At 37.5% G+C, this 26,758-nt stretch overlaps 5 protein-coding genes and 1 long non-coding RNA gene across 14 annotated transcripts; 3 read left to right on the forward strand and 3 right to left on the reverse strand.

The window, feature by feature from the left end:
* Positions 1-83: 83 nt before the first annotated feature.
* On the reverse strand, positions 84-5,035 carry LOC124409630 (DNA ligase 1-like). 2 transcript variants are annotated; one of them, XM_046887373.1, is made up of 4 exons: positions 4,812-5,035; positions 4,515-4,732; positions 3,814-4,137; positions 84-3,706 (listed from the first exon to the last, which is right to left on the reverse strand). In XM_046887373.1, exons 1-4 carry the CDS (start codon positions 4,882-4,884, stop codon positions 3,077-3,079), a joined length of 1,245 nt encoding a protein of 414 aa, XP_046743329.1. In that variant the 5' UTR covers positions 4,885-5,035; the 3' UTR covers positions 84-3,076. The 2 variants fall into 2 exon arrangements, with proteins under 2 accessions (XP_046743329.1, XP_046743328.1); XM_046887372.1 differs by having other exon boundaries at positions 4,461-4,732.
* A 940-nt stretch (positions 5,036-5,975) lies between these two features.
* On the forward strand, positions 5,976-10,264 carry LOC124409638 (heat shock protein 70 B2-like). The gene is made up of 3 exons (XM_046887381.1): positions 5,976-6,089; positions 6,178-6,296; positions 8,124-10,264. The coding sequence occupies exons 1-3, from the start codon at positions 6,008-6,010 to the stop codon at positions 10,047-10,049; spliced, it is 2,127 nt and encodes a 708-aa protein (XP_046743337.1). The 5' UTR covers positions 5,976-6,007; the 3' UTR covers positions 10,050-10,264.
* On the forward strand, positions 6,183-7,248 carry LOC124409635 (spindle and kinetochore-associated protein 1-like). Its single transcript, XM_046887378.1, has 3 exons — positions 6,183-6,292; positions 6,396-6,864; positions 6,960-7,248. The coding sequence occupies exons 2-3, from the start codon at positions 6,441-6,443 to the stop codon at positions 7,109-7,111; spliced, it is 576 nt and encodes a 191-aa protein (XP_046743334.1). The 5' UTR covers positions 6,183-6,292; positions 6,396-6,440; the 3' UTR covers positions 7,112-7,248.
* Positions 10,265-10,534: 270 nt separating the features above from the next.
* On the reverse strand, positions 10,535-12,520 carry LOC124409639. The gene is made up of 2 exons (XR_006929527.1): positions 12,238-12,520; positions 10,535-10,776 (listed from the first exon to the last, which is right to left on the reverse strand). It is a non-coding gene; the product is annotated as an uncharacterized LOC124409639 (long non-coding RNA).
* A 2,677-nt stretch (positions 12,521-15,197) lies between these two features.
* On the forward strand, positions 15,198-26,226 carry LOC124409625 (BTB/POZ domain-containing protein 7). 8 transcript variants are annotated; one of them, XM_046887365.1, is made up of 12 exons: positions 15,198-15,340; positions 16,867-17,121; positions 19,994-20,358; positions 20,468-21,018; positions 21,146-21,309; positions 21,498-21,882; positions 22,058-22,210; positions 22,319-22,475; positions 22,688-22,866; positions 23,163-23,375; positions 23,459-23,755; positions 23,967-26,226. In XM_046887365.1, exons 2-11 carry the CDS (start codon positions 16,886-16,888, stop codon positions 23,741-23,743), a joined length of 2,688 nt encoding a protein of 895 aa, XP_046743321.1. In that variant the 5' UTR covers positions 15,198-15,340; positions 16,867-16,885; the 3' UTR covers positions 23,744-23,755; positions 23,967-26,226. The 8 variants fall into 8 exon arrangements, with proteins under 8 accessions (XP_046743321.1, XP_046743315.1, XP_046743322.1 ...); XM_046887359.1 differs by having other exon boundaries at positions 23,459-23,733; XM_046887366.1 differs by having other exon boundaries at positions 23,462-23,755.
* Positions 17,805-18,856, reverse strand: LOC124409637 (cys-Gly metallodipeptidase DUG1-like). Its single transcript, XM_046887380.1, has 3 exons — positions 18,726-18,856; positions 18,390-18,619; positions 17,805-17,825 (listed from the first exon to the last, which is right to left on the reverse strand). The coding sequence occupies exons 1-3, from the start codon at positions 18,831-18,833 to the stop codon at positions 17,813-17,815; spliced, it is 351 nt and encodes a 116-aa protein (XP_046743336.1). The 5' UTR covers positions 18,834-18,856; the 3' UTR covers positions 17,805-17,812.
* Positions 26,227-26,758: the final 532 nt, after the last annotated feature.

Genomic DNA, 26,758 nt, shown 5'->3' on the forward strand with positions numbered 1-26,758 from the left:
AATATAACCATACGTTAGTGTATAATAAATTTACGCTATGGTTAACAATTTTATATTATCGATATTATTTTAGAAGCTTTTCGTGCACGAGTTTTCTTCTCAGATGTATGCATAGCTGTTGTCTGTTGTATGGTCAAGTTCAGTGAAATTTCATATTTGTATAAAAACATGAGTATTTTTGATTGGCCACTTACCGATGAAAAAGAAACGTCTTGCATTCGGTATCATTGATCGGAATCAAACTGTTGATTAGATTTTAGGATCTATCCATTAGGAAACTGATAGAAAACAAATTTCTCAGACGTGAAAATTGAGCGAAAAAATATCGACAATATTATATTATAATACAAGTAATCTAATGCTGCGGTGCCATCATCTTTTTGAACTGATTATGTATGGCTAGTTAGTGGGCTTAAGAAAGTCGATACAAAAGGCGTATGCAGGGGAAATCTGGTCAAGGTGAATTTTCTGGACACAATTTTTTAATTTCTCCATAAAATAATGTAAATTCTTTTCGATTCTATATTTATATTCATTTTCTGTCACTGTATTTCAAACCTAATAATCAGACAGCAATGCCTGTCAATTGAACTCACGATCCGAGTTGGAAAAGTTTTCAGAAAATTCACTTTATCCTACACATAGTATGTTTATATTTTTATTCACCTTGGTGTTCACAAAGAAACGTATCGGTAGAATGATATAATGGAAATCATTTAAATTTTAAACAGAGAAGATGACTAATATTTCTGGTTGTACTGTATGCTGTAAGAACTAAAGGTAAAAAGCTTACGTAAGCTCGTTGACCGAGCGCAGTGGTAACAATTTTCATACTTGGAACGTTAAGGAAACTATTTCCGAGCATTAGCAAAAAAAGAAATTGAAATAAAAATTAATTGCTAAAAATGATTTTTATATATTTTTTATAGACAAGTTTCGGAAGGGTTTTAATGCAAGGGAGCATAGTGTACACCTCAAGTTCAGATTTATAAAGTGATCCTCTCTTGGAATATACTTTTACCTATTTGAAGTGATTTAGTTCGAAATATTTTTTATATATAATATATATATATATGTATACATATATAAATATACCTGTATAAAGTTTATACAGAAAAATATCTAACTGCTGTAATACAGGTATTTTACTCTGTATTTATAATGTGTTACCCTAGAAGATATGTATACCTACATGAGGCATCACAACTCCACAATATCTCATCGCAATTTATATCCAATGTATTCACATGTATATTGTTTTATCATCGATTTTTTATTCAATTAAAACCATAGAAACATTAATTTCTCTTACACTATCAGGTTGCATTAATGTTCTCATCACAATTTAGTGAGGGCACAGATTTTAATCTGATCGTGGTATAAAATTGTGCAGTGATTCATATGTACCATATTAGTGCTACACAAACGATATAGATTTGATTCAAATTATTACTCATATTTTTTGCTAATTGAATTCTTCAAAATTTTGTATTATTATGATGCAATTTACATAAAAATTGCCAGAAAATAATGCTACAGAATTTGATATGTCGGCAAGTCGTCTCAACTTTTAGAATCCATATTCAGTTGCTATTTGAAGACATCAATATACGTAGGTTGTAAATGAATGATATGCATTTGATCTAAGACAACATAAAATTCAAAAAGTGAAGGGTGGTTAAATAATCAAAGGAAAAATTATTAAACGGCTTTTCGTTGGTAAAAACCTTTATTGCGTTATCCTATTTCAAAATTTTTATCTGTTTTTTTAAGGGAGAGAATTTAGTATATTTATATCGTAATCGCAATCGCCCTAAATGGCAACACTTCGATCGTGTAATATAATCTTGATAGCCAAAATTTGTTAGAATTTTAATTGTACATAATAAGTACCAGTGTTTTATAGTTATAATTATTATTATTATTACTATTATGATAACAAACGAGTATTTACTGAAACGTTAGAATAATGGTAATTAAATTAATGTTTATCAATAGCTTAACTTCTAATAACACCAATAAATAATTGTCTAATAGAAGTATCTATGTAAAATGAATGTGCTGAATGTGTATAATAACTACGCGCAATATAATTTAAAGGCATTGTCAAACAAAAAGCACAACGATAATTTACAGTTAATTGAAAACTGAACTGAACTGAACAATGTTTTAAAGAAAAAAAACGCTTTCACTCAGTATCTCGTTTTCAAATGAAAAACGTTTGAAGCTTAATTTCTAAAGTACATACCTAGTTAGTATCAACTACAGACGCTGTTGGTGTGTGTTTCACTGCTAGACCAATATACTCGATAATTTTATAATGCTGCCAGAATTCTATTCGTACTCCTAATGAGTAATATATAATATGTAACCGTTCTAATACATTCATATTAAGGATACAATTGTTTGATGAATATCACAGTAAAAGTTATCATTTATCGGAAACTTTTATTACATAAATTTAACGCACAGCGGTTGGATTTATGACGAGAATTAATTTCCAAGGTAAAATATATTGTACACCAAATAACACCAAAATAAACTAAATATTATAAACTCTTTTACATAAAATTTGGATACGTTTCATTATCATTATTATGAACCTTATTCAAGCTTTACTTTTTAAATAATATGGATTAAATGAAATTCCTTGTGCTGTGTAAAAATAGTACAACTTATTATAATCGATTATGAATCGTAATTCATGACTTGTAGAATATCTTATGCTACTGGACTCTTCTCTAGCGATATAAAGAATGCAATTTTGTGCTGTATTTACGGAATTCTTCTGATTTTTAAAGATATGTGGGTATTTGGATAAATCGAAGAATTTTTCTACAGTCGTCAATTTCACGGTTTAGTATATACGGGCGCATTTTAAACAAGTACTTTGCCAGCTGTAGCATTTTTCTACATCTACCTTCCTCTTAATTTGTGCTTAGTACACTCAATTACCTTATTCGTTGCTAGTATGATTTGTATTTTGAATCTTGCAAGCGAGGCACGGCTGCAGTAGCATAAAAGAGAAAATTTGCTAAGCGGCAAACCGGGATAATAGGCACGGGGCTTCATACTATTACCGTTCTGTATTATAAAGTGATTGAAGAAATCCCCCACCCAGGGGTGGCCGTCGAGATTTTCGAGGAGATAACGTATCATCGTCCGTACCTTCTTCGTCCGATGTTTGTTTTAGTTTGTGAATGTTCTGATGCGGTTCAATGTCTTGCAAGCTTCGATCTTTATTCTTGATTTCAGCCATGAGATGCGCAACTCTTTCAAGCCATACTTTGTGTTGATTTTGGAAGTATTCCATCTTCGCATGTACTTCTGGATACAGGCGTAATCCCAGAATGGATTCAAATTTCTCGGAGTACTGTTGGACCTCTCTCTCCTTTTTCCTTTTGATCTGTTTCTGCCGACATATCTGCACGGCTCTTTGCTTCAATTTTTGTACGATATCTCGCCGTATTTTAATAACTCGTGACAAGTTCTTTCGTTTGTGTTGAATCGCTTGCAATTGTCGGGAAACGCGTTCCTGTTTTCTCGCCAATCGCTCACCCTCTTTTTCTTTCCTTCTCAGCTCGTGGCGGTAGTAGAAGTTCTCTGCTTCTAAACGGTCGAAATCTTTTCGGTCTAAATTTGGTGTTAAAATTTTCAGAGCATCAAAAACAACTTCCTTCTCCACAAGGCTGTCCCTCAGACGTACCTGTGATGTACAAAGAATAAACTTAGCATATTTTTCCTCGACAGAAAGACTGCACGTAGACAATGAATAGTGTTCAACTAATTTAGAAAAAAAAAAAAAATACTCACATACCGCACGCGAATTTTCGATATATCCTTCATTTTTGCAAGCTCACGTGTTATCATCGCCTGTACTTCTTTCGTGGCTATCGGTTTGCCGTTTGTATAAGATTGCGCAGCAGCTGCTCGCTGCTTAGAGAGCAATTCTTCGACCGCAGCATCCGCCTCGTCTGTCTTTTTTCGCAAACCTTTTCGCAGTTGTGTGATTTCTACTTTAAAGTCTTCCTCCCCAGATTCAACTTCTTCTCGCATTTGCTCGTATTTAGATAATTTTTTCCAGTACTTGTTTCTTAAAGGGTCTTCTTCGTTTGCCTCCCCGTAGACACGCATCATCTAAAATTACACGGTACCACTTAGAAACATTGATCCGCAGCTTGATATAATTGCAATTGTTAGTCTATTTCGATAAAAGATTAAGAGAATTGCATTGTTCATTTGTTTTTATCCAAATTTTTAAGCATTCTCTGATCCCGAGTAGTATACATCAGTAAAATCTTGTTATTTCGAACATTTCATTTTAATCACAGTCTCGATCATTTTTCTCTGAGGCTCAGCATAACTCATCAATTTTCAAGAAAGAGTAAATTCTGATGACATTTGCCAACCGATCGTGATGCAAATTGTGTCGCAGTAATAAGTATATTTGCATATTCTACCTGTTTCCTTTTGAAGTGATCGATTAGTTGATCGTGGAAAAAGTCATTTCGCGCAACACATGTCTCAAGTTTGGCCCTCACGACTGCCAATTCTTCCAGTAATGTTTTTCGGTCCGTAGTATTTCCCGTAGAATATGTATCAGGGTACCCACACTTCCAATCCGCATTTTTAATAGATTCAATCCCTGATGAAGCGGAGGAACTCCTCTCGATTGCCAGAGCATCTTCCTCCAAAAGTACGGACGGCGATAAATCCAAGCGATCCAAGAGTTCTTTTCCCAATGCAGTACTAATTTTATTTTATTATTCAAAATTCATATTACATTTCTACACAAATTTACACTTGTTTACCTGCCAATTTCACGCTTACTTTTGGTTTGATTGACCTGAAGGATTTAATCAATGGTAAATTATCGTCAGTCATATTTCGATTGCGCTTAGTAATCCTGAGGGCTAGTGATATAATATTCCTTTTTAGGTCCAATTCAAGCGTTGTTAAGCTAGGCTACAGTGGGAATATCATTGAGTTACCATGGAGAACGATTGATCAATATACAACCTCAAACCCGAAAAAGGGCTTCATTCTCAATCGGACATTCTACAAACTTTGAGAACTATCTCGAATGTTCTCCAATGTTCTGGAGTATCTATAAGAATCATCAACGATGAGTCTTGAATATGCTCGAAAGTTCTGCTAATATTCCGGAATGATCTGGAAACATCGAGAATGTTCTGCGAAGGTAGATACTGGACAGGTGCTAACTAGAAAATGCTTGTCATTCGTTGATGGTAAGTTGCAGAAGCTCGTATGCTACATTTGTGAAGTTAGAATGAATGAATCGCCATGGCGCGACGGAGTAATCTACCATCAAATGATCAAACGTTCCATGCGCCGCTGTACCAGCGCAATAGTGCCGTATCCATGGTAACGGGCGAACAAGCTCTCCATTAGCCTGCCATTTGCTAAAGTTGCTTCTTTACGTGCAGCAAAATAGCCGGGTGCAGCCGCAATAAAAGTGCTCTGATTGGTCAATGATTTTGGTTTTTTATTCAGCATTTTGCTTTACATACGTGTAAAATCCTGTTCGAAATAAAAATGAACCTACTTTCTACAGCAGCCCGACACGTACGTGGCCAGCAGCCAATCAGAGCATTTTGCTGTTGCTGCATCCAGCTGTTTGCTGCACGTATAAAACAGCTTTACATGAGGTTGACAGAATATGCCTATAGACGGGACATATGAATCGGAATGGCCGTGCTTAAACTGCACTAAGTCAGTGTATTGCACTGTACAAGCTAGTGCATGCACGTTTTTGTAACAGTTTGATGATTCTCCGCTAGGTAGCTCTAGGTTCGTCTGATTGCACCAATGAAACGTCCCGCTGCTCCTGTCAGTCTACTTTTCATTCTATCTTCTTCCCCTACCATGCCGTGCGCTGTATCGTTTGAAATCTTACCGTTTCAAAAGCTGTTTGTCGTGTAGGTCCAGTTTTTTTAATCGCATCGGTTTACGGTTATTTCGTAAGTATTTTCTTATATTATCCACAATGGCTAAATCTGTGGAAGATGTTTTAGTCGACCAGGAAACAAAACTGAGGCAGCTTACGATAGCAACAACCTTGATACAAAGTGAGTATCAGAAGCAGAATAACCAAATCGGTTTTGGAAATTATTTTTTCGTTTCTCTAACGTCCATGTGTTATTGTCACCTTTTCAGATAAGAAAGCCATCCCCAGCGAATTGTCAGAGGTTCAAGAGTCGCTTTTCTCCTTGGTCAGTGCGGTCGGTTCCGCCAAATCAGATTTGAATGAATTGAAGAAGAAAAACGAGGAGCTGGTGGTAAGGACTTTAACTTAGAAAAATGTTTCGTTTTGGCTAAATTACCTATGAATAATTAATCGATGAACTGATTCATTTCATCTTGTTACCTAACAGAACTTAGTTGGGTGGTTGAAGAAGTTGAACAACCGCATAAGCCACATGGAGAATAACATTCCATCCCAGCTGCTTTATGATTATGCAAATGTGGTCAAAGAGAGGGAATATATTAAGGCACAGACCAATATGCAGAGCACTCACAGTTCTGAAACAGATTCATTAAACGATATCTTTGAAGAGACCAGTCAGAACAATGTAAAAGATTGTAAAAAGACCCTTTTCAATGAGCCGGAAATATTCCCAAGGATAAAACCAATTTCCACAAAAGAGTTTGAACTTATACCAAAATATATGATTGGTCGCCAGTCTCTCGATACTGTCAATCGCTTCCTATCTACAATTAACGATGTCCTGAAAGCAAAGTACAGTCTGTTGGCTCTGGGTAAGAACGGCGCAAAAAAAAAGGGTGAATTGAACTTGTACATGCATTACAAGACTCAGGAGAGTGTTGATACTGGAGAACGTGGTAATCAATGCTATTTTCTTTTATATTTCACTAGTTTACAATTAAACTTAATACTCTAAATTCCCAAGCTCTAACGAATGCTATCATGCTTACAGTGTATTTCTTCACGGCCGAAGACTACCAAAACCATACCAAGACGAAACTGGATAAAACGAAGCTGAATCTTTTAACTGTTTTGCGCCACTGTAAACGATTGTGCAATCCAAAAGGTACTAAGACTGCCCAATATACGGTTATAACAACATAGAATAGTTTATAAAAGTGACATATACCAATAACTTTCAACTAGTACCACATTTTTCAGACCGGGCATTATTTGAAAATCTCGGTCATTTATTCGCTGGTGTGCATATCTGCATACGTAATATATGTGATATTTTTTTAAACAACCGTTGTAATTTATAATTAATTGAATTTTATACATTTATTGTATTTTTATAAATCATCAATTTCTTTCCTCTATATGACCGTATCGAATTCACATTGCAAAAACGATACGTCTACTTACCGACGCTTGAAACTACCATGACGACAGATCTGTGATGATATATTAGAAGGGCAATGTTGTATTATTTTTTATGTAATAGCAACTTTTTGAACTACTGAACGAAACATTGCGTATTTTCAGAGTTCAGGGTAAATAATAGTGACGATGAACTATCTATAGTTACAAATATTCATAGCTTACGGATAGTCGAATAAAGCCTTTCATACTATTGATGAATTGTCGATTTTTTTTGTTAAGAAAAGAATTTGACTTTAAAGTAATGAGAAAAGTCCACAGTAATATCACTCATGAGCTCATATCCACCTCCCTTTAAACATGTTTAGATACATTGCCTAAGTATAGCTCTAATCTTATTATTAAAATAAATGTATCATCTGAGCCTGATGGAAGATTCGAGCATCGAACGTTCCACACGTCGGTGACGGGCGACAGTCAGCAGCCATAGATATAGGTATACATATCATGTGACGCAGTGTAGCGCCGTATCCATGGCAACGACCGAGGCGAGCGCATCGGCGGCCTGGCATTTGCCAGAAGGTTCGCGTCGACTCGGGAAATGCTGGCAGGAGTATAAATAGGCGGCGACGCGCGGAACCCGGCAGTATTCAAACGCAAGCGAAACGAAACGCGTCAAAGCGAAAAACAAGCGAACAGTTGGAAGCGAGTTATTCGAAGCAAAGAATTACGCAAAGTTGTTTAGCGAAAAGTGTAACAGCAGATTCACCTATACACAGACTTGAAAGAAGCGAAGATGCCAGCAATCGGTATTGATTTGGGAACGACGTACTCGTGCGTCGGAGTGTGGCAGCAGGGTAAGGTCGAGATCATCGCCAACGACCAAGGAAACAGAACAACCCCGAGTTACGTGGCGTTCACGGACACGGAGCGGCTGATCGGAGACGCGGCCAAGAACCAAGTCGCGATGAACCCGAGCAACACGGTGTTCGACGCGAAGCGGTTGATCGGCCGGCGATTCGACGACCCCAAGATCCAGGCTGACATGAAGCACTGGCCGTTCCGCGTCGTCGAGGAAGGGGGCAAGCCGAAGATCGCGGTCGAGTTCCGCGGTGAGACGAAACGGTTCAACCCGGAGGAGATCAGCTCGATGGTGCTGACGAAGATGAAGGAGACGGCGGAGGCGTACTTGGGCCAGTCGGTCAAGGACGCGGTGATCACCGTCCCGGCCTACTTCAACGACTCGCAGCGACAGGCGACGAAGGACGCCGGCGCCATAGCCGGCATCAACGTCCTCAGGATCATCAACGAGCCGACGGCCGCGGCCCTCGCCTACGGCCTCGACAAGAACCTCAAGGGCGAGCGAAACGTCCTGATATTCGACCTCGGGGGCGGAACCTTCGACGTCTCGATCCTCTCGATAGACGAGGGTTCGCTGTTCGAGGTGAAGGCGACCGCCGGCGACACCCACCTCGGGGGCGAGGACTTCGACTCGAGGCTCGTCGAGCACTTCGCGGCCGAGTTCGAGCGGAAGTACAAGAAGAACATGCGGAAGAACCCGCGCGCGCTCCGCAGACTGCGTACGGCGGCCGAGCGGGCGAAGCGCACGCTCTCGTCGAGCACCGAAGCCAGCATCGAGATCGACGCCCTCTTCGAAGGCATCGACTTCTACACGAAGGTGTCCCGGGCGCGTTTCGAGGAGCTCTGCGCCGACCTCTTCCGCGGCACCCTCGCCCCGGTCGAGAAGGCGCTGGCCGACGCGAAGATGGACAAGCGGGCTATTCACGACATCGTTCTCGTCGGGGGTTCGACGCGAATCCCGAAGATCCAATCCCTGCTGCAGAACTTCTTCTGCGGCAAGCAGCTGAACCTCTCTATAAATCCCGACGAGGCGGTGGCCTACGGAGCCGCCGTCCAGGCGGCCATCCTCAGCGGGGAAGGAAACGCCGGCTCCGGCCTCCAGGACGTGCTCCTCGTCGACGTGGCCCCGCTCTCTCTCGGCATCGAGACCGCCGGCGGCGTGATGACCAACGTCATCGAGCGCAACGCTCGCATACCTTGCAAGCAGACGCAGACCTTCACCACCTACGCGGACAACCAGCCCGGGGTCTCGATCCAGGTGTACGAGGGTGAGCGGGCGATGACAAAGGACAACAACTTGCTCGGTCGATTCGAGCTGAGCGGAATCGCCCCGGCGCCTCGCGGCGTGCCCAAGATCGAGGTGACCTTCGACCTCGACGCCAACGGGATCCTCCACGTGACCGCCAAAGACACGGCGAGCGGTCGCAGCAGCGACGTGAGAATCACCAACGACAAGGGCCGGCTGTCCCGCGAGGAGATCGACCGGATGCTCGCGGAGGCTGAGCGGTACAAGGAGCAAGACCACGAGCAACGCGAAAGGGTCACCGCGCGAAATCAACTCGAGAGCTACATGTTCAACGTCAAGCAGGCCCTGCAGGAGCACGGGGCGAAGCTCCCCCAGGAGGACAGGGACAAGGTGAGCGGACTCTGCGAGGAGACGCTCCGGTGGCTCGACGACAACACCCTCGCCGAGAAGGACGAGTACCAGCACAAGCTCGAGGCTCTTCAGAAACAATGCTCCGCGGTGATGGCCAAGCTTCACCAGAGCAACGCCGGACCCGCCGGCCCTCAGGACTGCGGCGCGCAGTTCAGGCAGGCCGGGGGACGGAACTCGGGGCCCACCATCGAGGAGGTCGACTAAACACCTGAACTTGCAGAGTCCCCTGCGACCGCCGAATCTCCTCACTGCATACTCTAACTCATCTTTCATTAAGTGATTTATTCATTGTAGCTACTCTGAATGTTCCTATGAGACTGATATCATGTTTTATACTCTGTAAATATTTGTAAATAATGTGATCATCACGATTTAGACAACTATCTTTAACAATAAGCATTTAAATTATATTGATCGATGTGACTGGATCAGAATGAATGTGTATATGGATGCCAACGGTACCAAATAAAATTGAATGGATTTAAATCTGCCTTGTTCACTACATGATACCACCCAATTTAATCTCATTTCCAATTCACTATAATTGAAAGAGCGCAAACCATTGTGTAATCCCTCCACGATTCAATGGATTCTTCATTTCTTGCCCATGCAGATTACAGTTGTCCAATGATTCAGGTGGTTTTCTAAAAAATATTCAGGGGTTTCAAGACCAAGTAAATCGATCGGAATGGCCCTTAACAATTTTATTGCATGTCAATTCAATTACAACGTCGACGAATATAGAGCCATGCAAATAAGTTAGGTTTAATGCAGAGCACTACAAATCCAGAAAAAGTCTCATCTACTGTCATGTAAGGTCATTCTACTCATCATCGGCCTCCCGTGGATTATACTTTGGGATGTTATAGGTTACCCACGTCGGAATCAAAATGGAACCGAGGAAGATTATGATTCCATGAGCCACTTTTTCCTGCAACAAGGACCAATTATCTGGATATTTCCTGATAAACCAATCGGGTGACAATTAGATATTCACCGAAGGATGCGGAGTACATTATGCATAAGGAGCATTTCAACTGAAATTGAGGAGTCATTTCCTTCAGGTCATGAGATCCTTGCATAATCTTTTTTTTCATGATTTTACTTGAAAAAAAAAATCCCAATTTTTTTAAAGAATTTTCTCGCTACTCCTTTCGATGGCACGACGATCATTTTTGTGTAAAAAATGGAGAACAGAAAAAACGTCATTTTTTAAATTCTACAACTTCTTCCACAGATTCTGGGTCGTAAATAAGTAAGATCTATCCTGATTAAAAAGTGGTATGCGGCTGCTTTACATTTTTTTATCATGTTTGTTTGGTATAGAAAATAAACGAAAAATTCATTTCTAACAGTCCTCACAGAAGTAAAAAAAAAGAAGACATGTATAGGAAATTTTTTTGACATGTTGCACATTTTCTAAAGTAAATTAGAAAAATCTTTAAAAAAAAAAGACTACTTATTTACGGCCCAGAATTTCTGCAAAAAATGGTGTTTTTTCTGTTATCCTTTTTTTACACAAAAACGATCGTCGCGCCACCCGAAGAAGTAGCGAGAAAATTCTTAAAAAAACAGCCTATTTTTGAAATGGAATTAATGCGAAAAAATGTTATGCAAGGATCTGACGACCTGAGGGAAATGACTCATCGATTTCACTTAGAATGCCCCCTATATAAGTATGTTACATCTTACACTTTACTCGGGTTCTATATCGACAATTGCCTTTGCGGTTGCAGCCTGCATCATTATGCATTATTATGAACGAATTTATTGGAAAAAAATTAAGACGATTTCAGGAGGTTCAGCGTTAAAATTTTTTTGCATATCAACTAAACGGGTAACAATTTCGAACGCCGATTTTTCAATATTGATAAATATATTAATATTCATAAATATATAATATTTGGATTAACAGTTTGGTGTCTGAAACTCCAAAAACTATAGAGTGAATGCAATCATTTTTTACAGGTACATTATATACATATTCCTAGATATTGAATTTTCTCTTGGTAGATTTCATAGAGTTTGACCGTATGAGATATGAATATCCCAAAAAAAAATTGCAAAAGATTCCACGTGACCTAGGTATTCGAAATGTCCAAACACGTTGGTGTGCAGTCTTCTATCAACGCAACGTCTGTAGTTAATACCTGATAAGACTGATAAATTCGATAAAACTTGGACGCAATTGATTAAGCCCAAGCTGATTTCCACGTAGCTAAAGAAGTGTTGAAGCGAACCCAAATACATCCTCTATACGCAAAATTCAAGAAAACTTTCTCGTCAGGGCGTATTTTATTCTCGGAGAAAAATAAGGTGCAACAATTCAACCGAACGAGTTCTATTGTCTTCCGTTTTCCCTGAACAGATAAATAAAAGGCTGCAAACTTACCGGAAACGGTATCCTCACGCGCGGTGGTCCAGAAACATCCCATTGGTAATGAGAGTGATTCCGTGCAGACGTCTTTGCAAAGGCATCGACGACGGATCTTAGGATCGGACGACTCGAAACGATAGCCAACATCTTTCTGGATGGAAATTCCTCGACGGTTTGAGCCGATGCCCTATTAATCTTTATGTTAACACCTTGAAGAGGGGACGGCTTCAAATCAACCAATGCCTGAGACGCTTGGTCAGCAGACGAGCGTCTCGGCTTACCTGCAGGTAAATCTACGCGGTCGCTATCACTGAAAATGTATATCGCAAAGGAGGGTAGATAGAGGCGTTAGTTTGATAATTGATTAGAAGAAAATACTTTTCAGTAATCGATTTGTGGTCGCCGTGAGTAGAGCCACATTTCGACGTTTTTGAAAGGAAAGAGTTTAGATTGGATTCGTTATAAGAATGCAACAAATGCACTCATTCTTATGTTTTTGAAACTTTGAACTTTCGGTGAGCCTTATGGACATGCACGTTTTTACGACGTTGAAAATCGTGGATTCAGGCCTGGAATAGTTACTCGTGATTAGCGTTTGTTTAATTTATATCATGGTGATCTTTTTGGATTCTAAATCACTCATGGACAATCACAAACAGATTTGGATTTTGTGGTGATTAATATACGACTTAATTACGGACACCCCTTGGATATTGTCTATATTTAAAAGAAGATGATTTATCTGAAACACGAAAATATTTTGTGTATGAATAATGTTTACTGGAAAAGACTCTGGAGGTGATCCCTGTAATTTGATGGTGAGTATAATTTCTCTAGTAGCATAATATGGAGTAAAGATACCTTTTTTAAAATTATACATGTGATTATCATTAAACCTACTTTAATATAATGGTATAGATCATCAAGTAAGGAGTGTCAATACAACATTTGTTTTATTCACTTCGTTATGTTTCACGACACAAGGATTCTTCAGAATAGGTATATATTGTACATATTAATAATTTATTGAGTTAACTGACTGATCAGTGGCTAAGATCAAAATGGACTGTTAATATAGGCTTATTCTTCTGGCTCTGGGGCTCCTTTGTATTCCGTAATATGGTTCACAACCCATATCGGGATTGCTGACGAACCGATTGCGATGATAATTCCATGTACGACCTTTTCCTGAAACATTTTAATAATTCCACGGTACAGAAAACTGAAAAACAGTACCAAACAGAATACATTATTCTGATAATAATAATGATAAGTACAGTATCATATTCTGATTATGCAGTTTGTACACAGTACACTCATCAACGCACGGTTTCTCATCCTGATTTTGGGACGCAGTTTCGTTTACCGAATAAAAATGCACTTACAAATATTTTGCAGTTTTACCACTGCCAAATTGAAGAATTTAACACTATTAAAATGATTAATATGTTTTTTGAAAGCAACAAAAGATGCAATTTTTGTACAAAGGATCTGCTCAATTCATTTACATATTCTTGGAATTTGTTGCACGTCACTCAAGAATTAGCCTTGTTAATATGATAAATTTAATTTTCTTGTATTTTCCAGTAATTTGTAATTGTTGAAGGACTGCGGTAGTTTTTTGTATAGCCCTGTGTTAAATACACAGGTTATTTCATTTGTGTAAGCTAGAAAACCACGAACAGAATACTTGATCGTATAAGGCATGTAAAGACACGTTTGAAGAGAGGGTCAGACCTTGAAATGATAATTGTTAATAGCGTTAAAAAAAAAACTCGTTAATTTGAAATCTCAAAAATTGAAAACATTTCGAATTCGAAATTCTCAACAAAAACTGTCAAAAATTCGACAAGAATGAATTGAAAACTTTTGCCACTGGCTAATTTACATCAATTCGTAAGTACAAATTCATTGAGTGATTTACTTGGTTCAGTAGTAGAAAGTGTTTTTAAATGATTCGTTTTCAAATCGATTAAAAATTATTAATTTCAGACACACGTATAACATGTACGTGAGGATCTTTTTAATTGATGTACTTAAACGTTAAATATGGAGCAATGTGGAAAGAAAGTGTAGTCAACGAAGTTATTGCTATTTCAAATGAAAACTATTCATTTTTCCACCGATAAGACACTTGTACATAATAACATCATAACAGTACTGTAGTCATTCTTCAAAAATCAAGTTAAGTTAGGTTAGGTTCGAATTTTTCTTTCTATAAAAATCACGTGATACTGGGGTAAAAAAATATGACGTAACAATATTCGGGTGAAGAATGCTCTTCTCCTCGCAATTGTCACTTGGATTTCCCGGAAAAAAGACAAAAACTCGTCCACCGTCTAAAATGTTACATTACATAAGACGAAAATGAAATCCAGGGACGGCGAGATTGAAGAAGAAAATACCTACTGGAAAAGGAATTCTGACTTTGGGTGGTCCGCTTATAACACCTCTTTGCTGTCCGGCTACACGGCCGACTCGAGGTGCCAATTGGACGATGTTTCGTAGAGCGAACATTTTAGTTTTTACGAAACTAGCAATAAGCACTGTCTCACACTCGCCCGGACCACCGCTTAGCAAAACTTCTGCAAATATTTGCAAACGGGGTACCCGGAAGTCAGATTTCACGATTGGGAGATGGATAGTCAGTTGAGGAATTGAAACAGATTTATAATCAGTAGATCATCGAGAGTAAATGGGAAATGGTTTCGTAATCTTCTACGGAATATAAGAAGACGCGTTTCAGGCAGAGAGACCGAATCGCTAACATTTCGGAAAGTTCGATAAATTATACTGATTTGACTAAAAACTTCTCAGCTATGCGCAGCATCTTTGAGAACGCGTAGATTCATCGGAGATTAAACAATCGTTGAACGTATAAATTAATCTTGTAAGAATCAAAGAATTTTTTACAGATTCGAGAGGGTTTTTCATTGAATTTTTAAGATAATATTATGGTTAACAAATTGACGTTGTCGGGCATCCGGGGTGCATCTGAAATATAAACATGGCCGCCGCTGTGTTGTCTGATGGGTGTTTGTGTGTTGATTGACGAGTGATGTTATGCTGAGTGCATAATTACTAATAAAAAAAAAAAATATGTGCACAATAGACCCAGGTAATAAGATCCACAGTAAAATCATTTTCCTGACGGCAAACTTAACCTCTTGGAAGGAAAATCATACCGTTGGACACAGTGATACGTGCGTTGTTGTTGCGAAATGCAAATTATGTACAACTTTTCGGAGCATCTCAATGTAGGCCGAATTTGCTCGAGCGATAAAATAAAGTGTTTCAAAGTGATAACTTGAGATATGATAAGGATCGTTCCGTAATACCAAGTGATTGCAGATTCGTACAAGGTGCTAAACAGCTGGGTTGCTAGGTGGTTCAGCTGACTAGTGATTGACCTATAAACCCCTCTCAGAGAAAAAAAAGGGTCAATGAAAAATAGTCCCGATTCCACAATGCTAGCTATATTCATTATTCACTGTAATTAAAATACTTGTTAACGTGTTTATTCTAGACTTTAGCTGACATTACTGTAGTTCTTTTTTTTTGTGCATCAATATTTGTTTGTATCATCATTTATCATTTCTCACTCAGCTATTCATCTTGAAAATACTTATGTAAATTGTTGACGCCGATCTTATCAATTTACCTTGTTTTATGGTTGAAAAATTTTACATTATCACATAATAGAAAGATATCTTTCTTGTCATCGTATCACACTATCTAGCACGACGCATTTTCCTTGCATAAAATTTGCTCATCGAATGTTGTAAAGGTTTTAGAGTCTGTTGTAAACTATTTTTCACATCGTTCTGAACTTATCGCAACTACAGACGTGATTCGGTTACTTAATCAGTTGTCCCTTGGACAGATTTTGTTTTAGAAGCTTTTGGTTCATAAATTAAGCAGTTGATATTGAAAAGTATTCAAAGTATTAAGAAAGTTACGTAATAACTTTTCTTATTTGCTGACTGAGCTTGTTTTTTTAAATTTACTCAAATTGAACAGTGAAGTAGTTGTGTCTATCGATACAACAAACTTTTGTATAATTAAGAACCTAGAATCATTGACTTTTCACCTGGTATCATTATAGATCATTTATTATAGATCGGTTTAGTCAGATTGTTATACAACTTTGTAAATTCTTAGTATTCCCAGAAAATTGTAATTCTATTTCAATCCATCCTGTAAATGTATGTAAATTGATGTAAAGGTGAACCTTGTACTTGATCATTCAATTTATTTTCATAAACTGTAGCAACTTAGATTTTTTATGTGTTCATAGAGCATCTCGATACAGCTCAACACATTGACTTTTCTCTACTATTGTTTGTAAGAAAAGAAAAGTACCGTTGATTCGCTGCATGTATCTAAACTATTAGCTCAATGAAGTAAATAACAAAAAAGCCAATTAAATAGACCGTAAAATGATGATCAAGCGCTTCGATTTGTAGAAATATTTTTCTTATCAAAATAATGATATATTTTTTTCCACAAGAAGTAACTTAGAGATATGAATCGCTGGATGATTTGGTTCACGCACAATATCCTCCTATCCTTCTATTTAAATAGAATAAAGAAACAGAATTATTTCAATTTCATTCATGTTGTGACGTTATTCAATTTTTACAGGCTGGTGTCTGGGCGAGCGATGAACATACTCCGGATCCTGATCCCGTGTGCGTTGCAGCGAGGTGGAGAGAGCGAAGGACAGGGCGTGGGTGGAGGTTGTTGGTTGACGGGAGGCAGGAGAGGGGATGATTCTTGCATGACCCAGAGGATGGGAGCTTCAGCTTCTTCTAGTCCCGCCGCTATCGGTGGAGACCCAATCCAGGCAGCTAGGCTTTCATCCACTGGTAATCCTGATCAATTGGGCATCATTGTTCGGTACGTTGCTTTACAAATTATGTGTACCTGAAAAATTTAAATACAAATTTATTTAACCACAGCAGTTTGGGGTCTATTCTTCTAATTCACTTAACGATTTATGTCACTAAATAATCATCATTGTATAGGAGAATACCTGAAACTTTGTTACAACTACTCGTCCACGGTTGTGGTCACACTGCCTGCAGAAACTATCGATAACAAGAATATTTATTTGCATTTTATTCTGTTAGATTATTCGTATCTCTAATGTTAATTCTTACCCTGTTTTCGTCACTTGTGGCGTTCTTTTTTTTTCATCACTTTGTTTCGAATATATAACACATATATGACATTACCAATTTTATTCCATTGATGTAGTTTTTCTTGGAAATGGACTCTAAATTTGAATGCGGCATATCGTTGTGTCCACTAAAAATATATTTATATGAATGTGTCTGCGATACTTAAGGAGATGATGAACAGTGTTAAAAATTTTTGCTCAAGCTGATATTGTGAGAGATTTGATCTTTGAATTGCATAATAGCCTTGTGATGTTAAGCGTGAATATGGAATACTCAGATGTTTGAGTTTCTTAACCAAAACGCTAATATGTACCTAATTGGAAGGACCAAGATACTGCTTCCTATACATATAGATTGTAGTATGGCAACTGCAGGAACTGTACAACCTTGGCAGAAGTACTCAGGCTTCATCTGATACAGCTAAAAGTGTAAATGTTACATAATTCAATTTGACACTGGTATCTAATTATAAAGATAAAATATGAGGTTTAGTTGAATATCTGGAAACTGACGGATTTTTTATCCTTTGAATTTCAATTTTTACTTTTTGTACTGTCATAGTTTATATTCAGAGACATGTCTTTGGTAGAATAAATAGTGAATAATAGGGAATAAAATTTTGTCTTTGTAAATTGAAATTGATTTTTGTCTAATATCTAACCGATTCAATTGCTGCTGCTGCTGCTTGGTAATGCGAATTGAATGGATCATCCCGCCAAGGATCAATGCCAAGATCCATTTTAAAACTGTATTGATTTACACTTTTGTACCGATTCCATATTTTCTTGACATAGTTATCAAGGTGGCGATAGGTTTCAGCAGATGTTTGGTTTGGTACAGTACGAATCGAAAATTTAGCAACAACTCTACAAAAATAGTGTAATTATTAAAAGTATGAATTTGAAAAAAATTTTCACATGTAGAATGTAGCTTGGATGTAATTAAAATATCTGGAGATTCTTTTACTGTATTTTCTGCACGTACCTATTTGGTACAGAGCGTAATGCCTGTTTGTCGTCAGGGTCTAATTCGTGGTCAAAACTGTGTACTGTAATACTGGGTAATCGAGTCTTGTGCATTATCAAACGTATGTTATCCTCTTTATGCTGCAATCGGTTTACTCCAGTACGTATTTTTATTTTCTTCAAATCAAACGCAATTTCTTTACAAAGCTTTTTCTCCTGTATTGAAATTGGTGCAACATCTTTCAATACCTGTGAAAATGTAAATCGTGAAAGTTGATTATACCGCAATTATCATATTAACCAATTGTAAGTGAATGCTTCATGCAGTTCACTGTATTTTAATATATTCCTGTACCTCAGTCACAGCGATTTTACCATGCTTGTCAATTAGCGATCCGATAATATTCATTGCATCTACAAGCGGCTGATTGAACGTGCCACCAAAAGTTCCACTATCAATCATTTTACTGCCGCAGTTAACATCGAATGAAAAATGGCAAACTCCTCGGTAACCATATATTAAACAAGGCCCATCTTGCACCTTTTTGTCAATTGTGCAGCAAACGTATTCCACATTATTAAAAAAGTCTTCTTTCCTCCAGAGAATGTCTTGTAAGCCAGGACTTTGTAACTCTGACATTCCGTCGATAACGAATTTTATATTGACTGGAAGCTCTGTGTTTGTTGTTCGGTATACTTTCAGTGCATTGAACCAACAAATTAGAGGACCTTTATTATCAGATGCACCCCGACCATACAATCTTTCATTTTTTTCTGTCAACTCAAACGGATCTGTTTCCCAACTGTCCTTCTTTGCTGGTTTTGTATCTGGAACAAAATTCTCAAGTAACTCGATTCTATTGCTTCAAACAATCCACTATCAATTCAAATTACTACTGTTACCAATATATAATTGTTCTGGTTTTCTGTAAATTATTAAGCTCACCAATATGACCGTACACACAGATTGTTTTTAGTTGATCATCAACAAATAAACTCGCCAGAAGAACAGGAGGTAATATATCACCATCAGCGGTAGATGCTTTGTTTTCGACCATTTCAACAATCATTCCGACACTTTCTAGTTCCTTTTTACACCAATTCATCTAAAATATCGAATCCATTTAAGAAACTCAAAAAAAGATGATAAAAGATCAGTAAGGCAGATTTCACATAGATGTAATTATTACCATTTCGAGTATACCAGGAAAACATTCTTTCTCATGTGACGTCGACGGAATGGCAACTGCTGCTTTTAATGCATCAATAAATTTCTTCTCGTTATTATCTACAGTTTCAAATAATTTTGGTAGTTTAAGTTTGGGTAAGTCATTCGTTTCGTCATTATCGCTGTTCTTAGTATTTGACATTCCACTAAATTTGTAATATAATTCAATCTGAGCTGTTATGGTACTTTAGCCTTCAAATAACATTTTAGTGTTACCATGGTAGCAGAAACTGTGAGAATGGCTGTATTGCAAAAACAAACAAAATATAGTTGGCGTTGTCCACATGGTGCAATTACCTGAATTTGTAATTTTGGGATTTTTTCTCCCAATAAGAAAATCCTTGAATCAATGATAGGTATACATATATCACTTTAAGATTGCTTTACTGTTGCAGCGAGAGAAAGAAGAAAGTAACAGGATTTGCAACATTACGAAAGAAATTTATCAGAAGGCGACGTTCGTCGAAAGCGTGCGACCATGGAAGAGTTATCAGAGAATTAGTCTCGAGTTGGAGCCCCCTCGAAGCTGGTGCACTTTTGGAAGAATACGAGGCGTTAGCTGCTCTGAAAGATTTACACGTACAAGCTGAGCTCGCAAGACCTCCAGCTGCAACTTTTAAACAAGATCTATCTACGTTGTATGATTATAAGCATTGTACCGATGCTGACCTCGTCTACCGAGGAGCATGTTTTCCAGTACATAGAGCACTCCTATCGGCTCGGTGCCCGTACTTCAGAGAACTTTTAACAGGCTGTCCAGGTAAATTTTATTCTCACGATCAGTATAAGGGGGAAAATATCTCTTGTTAACACAATTTATAAATTAGTATCTTGAAAGCAGAAACGCAAGTTTTTTTTTTTCTCTTCAGGATACGGTGCTCGAATATGTCTGGAGTTAAGAACACCTGGAATAGATGTTCAGATGTTTTCTGCACTCCTACGTTATTTATATACAGGAGACATCTGTCCCCACGACGCATCTCTTGATATAGCTCTTCTCCGGCGATTAGGAGAGGAGTTTGGTACACCAAATCCCCTTGAACATGATCTCAGATACTTATTAGACACCGGTGATTACGCAGATGCTGCATTGGTCTTCACCTCTGATGGTGACTACCAGAGGCCTGATAGTGGGAGTTCGGAGTACGGATTCCGACCAAAGTTGGAGCTACCTTGTCATAAAGCGATACTATCTGCTAGATCACCATTTTTCAGAAACTTGATACAAAGACGAACCAGATCAGGGGAAGATCACACAGAAAGAGCACTTCATATACCCACTAGAATAGTCCTAGACGAATGTGTGATACCCAAGAGATATGCAAGAGTATTGCTTCATGCTGTCTACTTGGACACAGTTGACTTATCATTGATACTAAGAGGCAGTGGGTGTGGAAACAGTGCAGGGAGCCTGGGAGAGGTGAGGTGTATACTACTTCTTAAACAATTCAATTTGATATAACTAATGGTAGAGGAAACATTTGTCTTCGTTTGTAACTCTTAAAAATTAATTATTTTATTATTATAACATCATTAATCTCTTGTAGGTGCAGGCGCTAACACATACAGGAAGAGTGAGACCAAGTCCTTTAGAAGAAGCTATGGAACTCTATCAAATAGGCAGATTCCTCGAACTCGACATACTCTCTCAAGGCTGCGAAGATCTCATACTGGAATGGCTCACCTTAGACTCTCTTCCTACCGTGCTTAAGTAAGCATGCTTGATTAATGCATACTTGAAATTTATATTGTTTATTATGTTATATTGATATGCGTGGATTCAAAAATATTTATTATGTCTAGAGCAATGTATGAAAATGTTTGTTAACCTGAAACACTGATTCAGCATCAACAAGTTCGAATCGCAAACCTTAAGTTATAAGTTATTAATAATTTCAGATGGGGGAGTCAACCACATGGCTCGGCATGGGTTCACAGGCAGGCGTTACATTTTCTGAGAGAAGAATTTCAACCTATTGCGTCATCTCCGGTTCTTCACCAATTGGATCGTGCACATCTTATGAGCATCCTCCAGAGCCATTTTCTACAAGCAAGTGAGCTTGAGGTATTACAGGCAGTCCTCAGATGGGGTGAACAGGAGTTGGTTCGCCGTATGGAAGATCGAGAACCCAATCTCCTTAGTCATACCGCACATTCGGTCACTAGAAAAGGAGTCAAGAAACGAGATCTAAGTGACGTTGAATTACGGGAAATACTCAGCGAACTGTTACCCCTTGTTCGAATGGATCATGTCCTACCACCAAGTAGTGAAATTTTGGCTCAAGTAAGGAACCAAATGAAATTAGTAATCAATCATTTTTTTTTCTCTAGTAACCTTGTGTTAATACAGGAATTTGATGGCATGTCAAGTTGCACATATTATTTCAATAGAGTCATCGAATCTAAAACTATGATTTCACCACATATTATAATAAATTCAATTCCTTTCTGACATATAGGCTATTCGAAGAGGTCTAGTATCCACTCCACCAAGTCATATGATAGGTGATGAGCGAGAAAACTTGAGAGTCAATGCTTGGATTAGAGGTGGCAAAAACAATGGCCTTTTTGTGAGGCCTCGATTATTCATGCCATACTACGAGGAGATAAAGGTATATTATTTGGAAAAACGTTAAGTTATCTCGAAAATAGAATGGGTTGATGAGCAAGTTTCACAAATTATTTGAATACCTAACGTGCAATGTTATATTTTGTATCAGGCTTTAGTTGAAGAACAGTTAGTTCAGGAAGCAGAATTGGTAAGGTTACGAAGAGCACGCTACATTCCTGACATCCCGGACACTCTTTATATGGTCGAGGACAAACCAAGGTCAATGGGTGCTGTTGGTCTTGATATTTTAGCTGCAGCTCTGCCAGGTAAACTGCTTATGATTACTGTTGTTTTTTTTTAACGAAGTTACAAGGTTTATCTGATTTTTTCCGCTGAAGAAGTGAAATTCATGTCCTTAGTGTTCAGAAATCAATTGAATCCCTAATATGATATAACATGATTAAATACACTTTTTTAATGCTCTATTTTTAATCAAATAATTGAAATCCATCAACTGAGAAACGCAACGTTTTTTTAGTTCCAGACTCAGCAACCATGTCTGCTATGCTTAAACGAGAACAAAAATTAAGACAATCTCCTAGTTGTCAGCGTGCGGTTAGTCTGCCTCTGTCGTCGCGACATGAAGTGAACCGACAAGTACGGTTGCGTGTTGTAAGAGAGTTCAATCTACCTGATCCAGTTGCAGATCTTCTTGAGGTAATTCAAAATATAACTCAATCAATTTTAGTTCAAAATGTACAACCTGTGGCATAATTGTATCTTTTTAAAATTTCGACGATTTATCTGCAGATTCAGCCTTATTCTGACAGTACTGTTTGCCTAGACAGAAATTAGTATTAAATCATAATAAAAAAGTAATAAATTAATTAAATTAATAATGTATCTAAGTCAAGTGCTAAATGTTAATAACTTTTCGTGAAACTAGTTGATATTGGTTTAAAGTTTGTTTTTTGAACGAATATTACCCGAGTAATAATTTCTTGTTATTTCAGAATGCAGCCTGTTATCGCATAGGTGATCCAGACGAAAATATAACAGGAGTAGAAGAGATCAACAGTGGAAATGTAGGAAGTAACGTGGGGAATGTTGCTCCAGTATGCTATGGTAGAAACATGACGTTTCCTCGTCAAGCATCAACTTATTCGCACAGACATGAACTTCCAGCAATTGTTACTGAAGGAGAGAACTATAGACTTCCTGGAGAGGTAATTGTTGCTGTTGTTTTGAAATTATCTTAAAAGCTTGCTCTAGAGTTTCACCTACTTCTATGTTTATACAATTGTTATTGCAGCCTGAGAACAATTCGTGCAGCGACGGACATTTGTCGGACATAATGCCAGATGTAGCTATGGCAACTGCATCATTCGGTGCCCTCCAATTGGCTGAGCAACAGGAGTTGGAGCTGGATCTTGGAGATGGGGCCTCGCATCTCCTCCAGCATGCTCCCGTTTCTGCAGGAACAGTCGGGCCCCATCATCCATTGCTTCCTCATCAACGCCAAAGACGTTTTCCAGGCCCACCTCCGCCGTATGCTCATCACCGTCCAGGAACTGGCCCGTCTAGGTTCATATGAAAATTGTGCTAAGTAAGAAACGTTAAAACATGTGTGCATCCATATATCACTGTAGGATATACAACATGTAGCGTGTGAGTGTTAGTGCAGAGTGTTTGCGAGTTTTACAAGCAAAAGCGTGCGTTCGGCGTAAATAGTAAAAGAATGTACTGTATTGTATCGTTATGTTCCACCGTAACAAATTGTGCAGCTACCCTCTTATTCGACGTGATATTAATTACAGGAAGACTGTACAACGGAGGTAGATTACCTGATGACCTACAGGGGGCGTCAGTCGTATCGGACCAATGTAACTACTAACCACTTAACTTTAGTGGACTCTAGTATATATAACACTGGTGATGCTAGCACATTTAAGATGCCCAGCATTGATGCGATGTCAGCCAACTGTCTCTATTTCTATTTCCCGTAATTACTTTCTTTGCTAAATTTCAATAATATTTATCTCAGGGCGCCCGGTGTGCTTGGTGTAAGTAATCCTTTATAATGTTGAGATAAGATTGTTGTTATTATTATTATTTAAAAAAAAAATGATCTACTTTACCCCAATTTTTTTACAACGATCTTTGTGAGTTCATGGAAGTAAGAGGACATCAAAATTTTTTAGTGTGAAGTTACGTACTTGTAGTCTAACAAAATAGTCGCACAACGATTGAAGAATCAAGTCACGTTTTGGTTTTGTATTGAAAAACGTTTCGAATTTATTCAGCGTTACTTGTGGCCATTGTGATTCATTGGTGAAGTGGGGCTGTAAAGACAGCAGAAAATTAATGAGTTCTGATTTTCAAAACTTCAGAAAAATTATTAAAATTCTTATGACAATAAAATTCAGCAGTGCAAATTGCATTTAGTTTTTCGGTAACCAACAGCTTATTATTTAAGTCGAATTACAAATGCCGAAAATTTCATCATATACCATGTTGTGATTAAACATATAAAAAGAAAAATAATGATACAGAACTGACGTGAGTCTCAAATAAGCATGCTGTCGTTCACACAAATGTACAATTAGCCTTTAGGATTATAACTTAAGGATTGGATTGGTAACACTTTTGAGTGGAAACCTAAAACCTAAAACAGTTGCCTTAATAACAGTACGCTTATGACTCTTGATCAAACTGAAATATGTAGACTACTGGTATGTAAGGTCACAGTAGACACGAGAAACATATAGAAAAATTAGACTGTAGCTCGTGTAATATCAAAATATGTCTAAAAACTATTGTCCCAACCCATGACTTACACTGCCTAATGAAGCAACTTAATTTTCCTATTACTCGTGATCTATTCTATAATCTCTTATCCAAGTTGTTGTAAAATTGTTACTGAACCAAGGTATTTTGTGTTAATCACAGCTATTTGTCAAGCAGATCCCATATTTAATTTTACGTTTCCAGTTTATTAGTCGGATACTTTTATTCCGTTCAAAATTATTCCCCCTCCACATTATTGGTTCTTCATTATGTAGCATATAAGGCAAAAAATTGTTATTTCGAATGTAATAGGTTGACGTTTCGTAGTTATTAAAGTTTTTCAAATATCATTATTATTGGTGCTGTACGTATGTCAGGTAAATTTGAGGCAATTTTTTGTATCATGTAGCTAGTTACTGTAAATCTAATTAACTTCTCATTTGTTCCTATTCCTATGGATTTAATGATTGTCTAAAAAAAAGTTTTGCCTTCTCACATTAGACTTCCATTTATCATGTGTACATTTTTTCAAACAAATTTTTTATTTAATATAGATTTATTAGTGATGTTGCCATGTCTTATAAAGACCTTTACAGTATCCAACCCATTTTATAGTCAACTTTACATTCTTGCCAAATAAGATCATGGTTCTTGCATCATAGCTCGAACAAATAATTGCTACGCTGTAACACTGCCTGTGTTCTTTTATACCAGTTTCTTTCTTAAGGGGCACATTTTTGGAGATACAGTGGCATACACATCACATGAATAATAAGATTAGTCATAAAGTTCCAATGGCTAAATTCGACATGTATCTATAGTATGTTCTACAATGTAGCAAATAGGGGTAGTTTTAGCTTATCAGAGAGGAAATTACTTGTGGAAACTTGAAGGTAATGCTTCCATTTTGCAAATTCAAATTGTTAATGCTAAATTTTTATAATGAAATTTCGAAGTTTCCCGTTGCAGAATTACATAATTTTTTTCCTGTATAACAAGCCGTACATTTCTACAATTTTACTTTCTCAAAGCTTTTAAAATGAAAAAAAAAACTTGTACAGATTTGAATAGGACTGTCGTTATATTTCTTTTTTTCCCGGAAACATCACCTTTCAAGGTACCTTATACACTTCAAATTTTAATGTAAATACTGAAAAGCAATGTTCAGGTACATAACTGAATTGTACATAATTTAGTGTAATTATTATAAACCCAAGTGTAAGGTCGAAGCTAGAATAGATAAGGAGATCGTACTTAAAAATTGAATAATAAACTCTTTGTTTAGATTTATATCTTTGAGCCTCCGTTCTCCTAAATAGTGATTTAAATAGTACAGTTACACTCGTGTACTCGTATAAGATGAATTATTTCTGTGATTATTGACCTATTTTTATCAAGAAATTTTTTTTCATTTGTTGAAGTATTTATTAGGTCAAAAAAACTGTCAGATATAGCAGAAGAAAGTGATATTGCTCCATTTTCATCATTCGTCATTATCAACATACTTAATTTTTCGGCTTTCAATTACACAACGAAACAATTACAATGCATCATGTTTCCAGCCAAAAGTATAATAGATGTATTCTCATTGATAAAATTACAATCATGATTGTTTTTGAAATGTTGATATGTTCTGACACGAAGAATCATACTTTTCTCACAAAATTGAAGCTTGAGACTCTTATTGGTAGCAGGTCTTTCACTTGGCACACCTTTCGAAGTTGTATATCGTCAGCTCTCACTATTACTTATATATTACTGAATATAGTTATATTGAAGCACAATTTAGATATAATTCATTATTGAGAATCAAAAACTCGTA

Source organism: Diprion similis, chromosome 8 (genome assembly GCF_021155765.1).
Source record: "Diprion similis isolate iyDipSimi1 chromosome 8, iyDipSimi1.1, whole genome shotgun sequence".
Taxonomy (NCBI): domain Eukaryota; kingdom Metazoa; phylum Arthropoda; class Insecta; order Hymenoptera; family Diprionidae; genus Diprion; species Diprion similis.